This window comes from Acyrthosiphon pisum, chromosome X, assembly GCF_005508785.2.
Source record: "Acyrthosiphon pisum isolate AL4f chromosome X, pea_aphid_22Mar2018_4r6ur, whole genome shotgun sequence".
Classification (NCBI taxonomy): Eukaryota; Metazoa; Arthropoda; class Insecta; order Hemiptera; family Aphididae; genus Acyrthosiphon; species Acyrthosiphon pisum.
In genome coordinates this window covers 37,976,386-37,982,323 of record NC_042493.1, presented here as the reverse complement: position 1 = coordinate 37,982,323, position 5,938 = coordinate 37,976,386, and the positions used below count along the sequence as shown (strand labels likewise).

Here is a 5,938-nt window from a genome sequence, read left to right as displayed (position 1 = left end):
AAATACCATACAATTTTATTTAAAATATATAACTGTGTCTTACCTGGCTCGACGCTGCTGACAAACTATGCTGTAATATAGGATTATAGCCATTTATAGAGGTGACACAAAATTGAAAATACCCAATCGATGTATGCCTGGCAAATAAAAACAAAGATATATTATACAGATTGACGTATCTATTTAATTAGGTACCTCAAAATAATTCAAAAACGTCAATAAGTGTTGTTAGTTGTTACCTTTAAATTTCATTATCATCACCATTTACCTTGTACATATTTATTATAAATATTTTAATATATTATTATAGTTTATAACGGAACAATATTGTCCATCTCTGGTACGTTAAGGTACCGGTAAACCATATCTATACGTCATAACTCATAATAGTTAATAATGTGACCATTTCTTTTCTTTGTCTGTTCTCGCGATCGACTGCAGAAACACGAGTTATCATGATATGCTGCGTGCTGGTCAGTGAAACGTACGTGGTCCCGAGGCAGAACGATGGGAACTCTTTGGTCGTACCACCCGCCCGTGCGGACACGACGGTGAGCGATAACAGCCGCGTGTACGTAAAGTACAACGACAATGACTTCTATCCGCTGTACTTTGTACACTACCGGAACAGACCCGAACACCTGACCACTAGCAAATATTTTCGTGCCAACAGCCGCCGGGCCATGGGTCACTACGATGGAAGGACCATTGAAGAAAGGTGCAGCGACCACCTCGACGCCACTGGCTACTACGACGACGACGACTCACTTGAACAAATGTGTAGCGACTTCTGCGACAACATGCGTAGCTACTACGAAGAACACGATGAATGACTAAAACAGCGACGACCTCTGTTCTGAGTACTCTGACGACTGGTTATTATTTTAATATTTACTCAAATATGGACAGTAAGTGTTGTCTGTATAATTATTTCGATTTTACATAATATACTATTTAATATTCATATTTCATACACATTCACGCATTTTTGGGCAAACGATTCCTCCTAACAATGACTATTATCAATATTATTGTTACTTATGATTAGCGAATTAACGATTGATTGTACACAAGTATTATTATAAACTTATACAAGTTTATACTATTATGCAAAATGTGAATTTTCAGATTCAGATCTGGTGGCTATTTACAATGGTGTTTATTGTTTTTTTATCCTATACAAAATTTCTACCAGAATGAGTACTTCGATTTCAGCATATCGTATCTATCTTTTAGCAAATTGGATCAATATATGGTACTTTAGAGAGGTAATTTTTGAATTTTCTCAATAGTTAGTTAATACCACGAGAAAAACCACTAACAAATTACAAAAAACCGCTAAAAATGGGATTTTAATTTCTAACGCTTTGTTTATTACCATATAAACGAATAAAAATAAAAATAACGATTTTAGTTATTTAGTTGTAATTTATAATATTAATTCAACTTACAGGCTATAATAAAATAATATAATAAAAATATAAAATATCTAGACTGACAAACCATCTCCACTCAGAATCGTTTTTCGTATATAATGGTATGATATCATTGACTTCAAATGTAATACAATACATTATACAGTGACCCACTTGTAACCTACTGTACAGCAGAGCGACATCCACTTACCCGCTTTTTTATTTTATTTTAATGTTATTATGTAGGTAGAAATAATAGTCACTCTTTATAACTTCCTGATGGCTAACAAAAGTGTCATCATCACAGGCCTTACTCATAATATATCGTATGTAATAGGTTGTGTTTTACGTATTTTTTACAATAACATACATTTTAATTCTTTATTAAGTGGCTAAGTTATTGGTAGTTGATATTTATATGCCTTATGTATGAGGGTAAAAGAAAAATGTGTAGTGAAAAAAATTCAATGGTTTTTGGTGCTCTTCTCGTAGTGGTATAAGCTTGAAATTAGAACCATATAATATTCTCTATAATGGTAGGTATCGCATGCTAAATATGAATTTAGGAGTTGAAATTCATCCCTCTTCATCCTTTTTAGTTTTGGACATTTACAAACACAACATTTTATTTCGTACTTTTAATAGTAATTTAGCATAATATCATACAATCATAAAATAAATATTAAGTTCTATTATTGTAATAATAATTATTAGAAACATGGTTAATTGATTAATTCAAATACTTAATTAGGTGGGTAGGTGGCTAAGGTAATAATGGTATTTGTGAGCCCCCCCCCCCCCCCGATAAAGCGCTCCCTGACAGACATATACCTACCAGCGATATTATACACAATATTTAATTATTTAAAAAAATCTAAAATATATATTTAAAAGTTTACGTAATTTCGATAATATAAAAATTAATAGTTTATTAATTTTTTCTATTATAGAAAAATATGTTCAAAAATCGTACACCAAACATCTTGTTGCGAAGTTTTGTGTTCAAGCCAAAAAAAAAAAAAGACAGGATGAATCCCTTCAATTGTTTAAGATGATAAAATAAAAATAACTGTTCTAGGCTTGGTTTCCAATTATAGTCTTTAAAAACCATATCCGATAAATTATAAATTGCCAAACAAAGTGTTTTGCCTATATTAAAAATAAAAATATAAGGCATTTAAAATGAATATTGGCCAAGAGTTAGGGGAATGCGATGAAGATCGACAATAATAATTGTGTGAAACAGTTTTGGGAAAAATTAGGGATGATGCGGATTTCATAATACACATTTTATTTAGTGACCAAAATAATTTTTCCTTTGTGGAGAAGTTAACACTCAAAACTGTTGTGATTGGTCCGAATCAAATCATAATGTCAAGAGACAAGGACACACTCAATGGCCCCAAAAAATAAATATCTGGGTTAGTATTTTAGGTAAAGGTGGGCAAGTTAATGAAAATAATTAACTCAAGTTAAGTTAAGTTAAGAGGATACAAGATCTAAAAGTTAATATAGAAAACAAATATTAACTTAACTCAGTTTAAAAAAAGTTAATCTATTTTTTAAATTGATATGTAAATCACACAAAGAGTGAATGTGTCTTTCTAGTTTCTAATTTATAAATTATAAAAAACAATTTTATTGAACTTTTATCATAATGTACACTGTATACTCTTTTACTTTACTATTATTTATTAATTTAAACTATATTTTTTCATATCGTATAGCAATTGAATGTCATAATACGTGAAGGTGAGTACATGACCTTCATAATATGTAATAGTAATATTTAAGTATAAACGAAAAATTTCAAAATATTTTTAATTTAATGGATTTTTTTTAATCAACTAAGAAAAGCTAAGTTATTTCAACTGTAAATTAAACTAGTTAAGTTCATAAGTTGATTAGAAAATGAACTAACTAGTTAAGTTTAAAAGTTTAAAAAAAATGAACTTTTTATTTAACTTTAACTTTTTAACTAGTTAATGCCCACCATTGATTTTAGGGGACCATATGATCGGTTCGATATTTTTTTTAAGGCAACCTAACTGATGAAAAGTACTTTGCAATGCTTCCAAATACCATTCAACAGTTAGTTGTTCGGGCAATTTGAAAACAATGACTACCTGACTGAGTTGGACTAAGAAAAAATTGTTATTCAACAAGATGGTGCCCTAGCTCACTGCACAATAAAATTACTATCAGTGATTATTTAAATCAAGAATATCCAGGCAAGTAGATTGGGTGATGCGGGCCTATATAGTGAGTGGCCCCAAAGATCATCAGACTTGACACCACTTTACTATTTTCTTTGGCGTCATTTAAAAACAGTGGTCTATAAAACACCTAATGACACCATAGGAGCTTGAAACAAAAAATATTTGACAAGCAAATTCGACAGGAATTTGAAGACCGTTTATATTACTGCCAAGAAGTATAAATGGTATACAATTTTAACATTTTATTTGAACATTTTTTTTTTTTATATAATATCAACATAATAAATTTACAAAAATATTTGTTTTTAGTTCATCGGAGTTCCAACGTTAAATAATCATATTTAAAATAAACAATATTTACATAAACAATCAACAGCTATATAGGTATGGCACTTTGTTCTTTAATCTGAGTTAATTACACAAATTACACAACGTTATTTCCAATATTGTTATTATAATAACCAAATGCTATTATTACCTTAGCCACCTAATTAAGTATTCAAATTTAGTAAACAAAGTAACTGTAACAGGGGCGCCATTTGAGTTTTATAATAGGGTAGTATAATAGAGCTAAAGTATACCCTGCTCCCCCTCAAATGGCGCCCCTGAACTGTAATCAATTGATTATGATTATAATAATAATTATTACAATAAATTTCTAATTGAACATAATACTTATTTTATGATTGTATGATACTATGCTAAATTAACTATTAAAAGTACGAAATAAATTTAAAGTAATTAATTAATTAATTACGATTGTAATAATAAATTACAATAGTAATACTGATATCGATGATTTTATTATTTTTAATGAACTATGTTTGCAAACAATTTTTGTTTATGTTTTTTTATTTGGAGTGTGTCATTAGATTACCAATTCAAGTGAATAAAAATATAGTTATAAAAAAAAACTATTTAGTTCTTGTAGATTTAGCTTATACCAATTATTTTTGTTAAAGTATTAATGCATATATTTTACTAAACTTTATAGGACCATAGTTAATAAACTAGCTAACCAAAATGAATGATTTCAGAAAAAAAGCTTTACTATAATTCAAAAAAAAATATAGTAATTACCATTGTAAAAATAAAGTTGATTTTGCTATTAGTACACCTGCAGGTAACGCATGCGTGTTTGAAAATTTTGAAATTGTTATAAAAAAATTGCCTGTTAAAAATAAAGAAACGTGTCTTTTTTAGAAATTCCATATCATCGACCTATAATCTTTTAAAAAAAAACCCGGGAAGAATGATATAAGATACACCCTGTATAGTGTGTATATAATAATATGTATATATTTTAAGGATTTTTATGATGACAGTCTTTACATTATAATACGTCTGTGGATATGTGTTGTAATGTCCTTATCTAAATAAACTGTTCTGACAGCTCGGGTGACACATCGGCCGATCTGTACGAGTAACATCATTCCCACTGCGTATGGCCATGGCTGTAGTCATGCATAAGTAATGAGTAATATCTAAGCTATGTAATGTATATCCAATATGATATTTTGATATTTTTAAATAATAAATTAATTCTTTCAAATATTTCTGATGGATTAATTGTGTTCTTAATTAATATTAAATTATAAATAAATCAATATAAAACCTATTTCTTCTTCCTTTGTTCATCGAATATATATGTGACAAGTCTGCAGTTGAATTAGAGTGAGTTAATTGTTTAAGTATAATATACTTAAATCCCTATATATATATATTAAATGTATATGTATTTGTATATATTATAATTATATATATGAAACGGTATTAAACTAGAGTGTGTACGTATTAATGTGTACAAATTTATAAAGCCCGAATTTATATGCTTTTTAAATTGTAAAATACGCATGCAAGCATGCACAAAAAAAAGTCATAATATGCAAGAAAAAGATACAAAATGTGCATAATACAATTGCAATTTTTATTTAATTTTATAAAACATTTTTATAAACGTAATGTATAATTATTTTACATGCATCCGGATGAGACACCGTGCCAGATCAGCTACGTTTTTGTATACCATGATGTATTTTTGAATTCAAATGTAACACATATAAATTAAAAATAATAATTAAAAATTAAAATAACATATAATTTAACACAATTTAACATCGGGTTATCTGAGAACTGTGTAAGTGCTATACCTGTTTCCAATTTTTTTCGGTTTGCACCTGTTTCTAAAGTCGATTTCAAAACCGATTTCAGTAACCGGAAAAAATTGGAAACCGGTATACAAAATCGAAACCAAATTGTTTCAAACTCTGCTTAAGGGGGCTGCAGCAGGTGAAAAAAAAGTGA

General features: G+C 28.8%; 2 protein-coding genes across 4 annotated transcripts in view; one reads left to right on the top strand and one right to left on the bottom strand.

Annotated features, from left to right (window-relative positions):
* Positions 1-277, bottom strand: part of LOC103307800 (tigger transposable element-derived protein 1-like) — a 5,298-nt gene extending 5,021 nt beyond the window's left edge. The window contains exon 1 of the mRNA XM_029485110.1: positions 269-277. Within this exon, the coding sequence (XP_029340970.1) occupies positions 269-277 (9 nt within the window). The remainder of the gene's footprint in view (positions 1-268) is intronic.
* Positions 278-4,695: 4,418 nt separating this feature from the next.
* Positions 4,696-5,938, top strand: part of LOC100572557 — a 15,141-nt gene continuing 13,898 nt past the window's right edge. The window contains exon 1 of one of the 3 annotated variants that reach the window (XM_016803341.2): positions 4,696-5,308. The gene's annotated coding sequence lies outside the window, so the exon portion shown is untranslated. The remainder of the gene's footprint in view (positions 5,309-5,938) is intronic. The other 2 variants (XM_008183461.3, XM_029486071.1) reach the window with 2 other exon arrangements.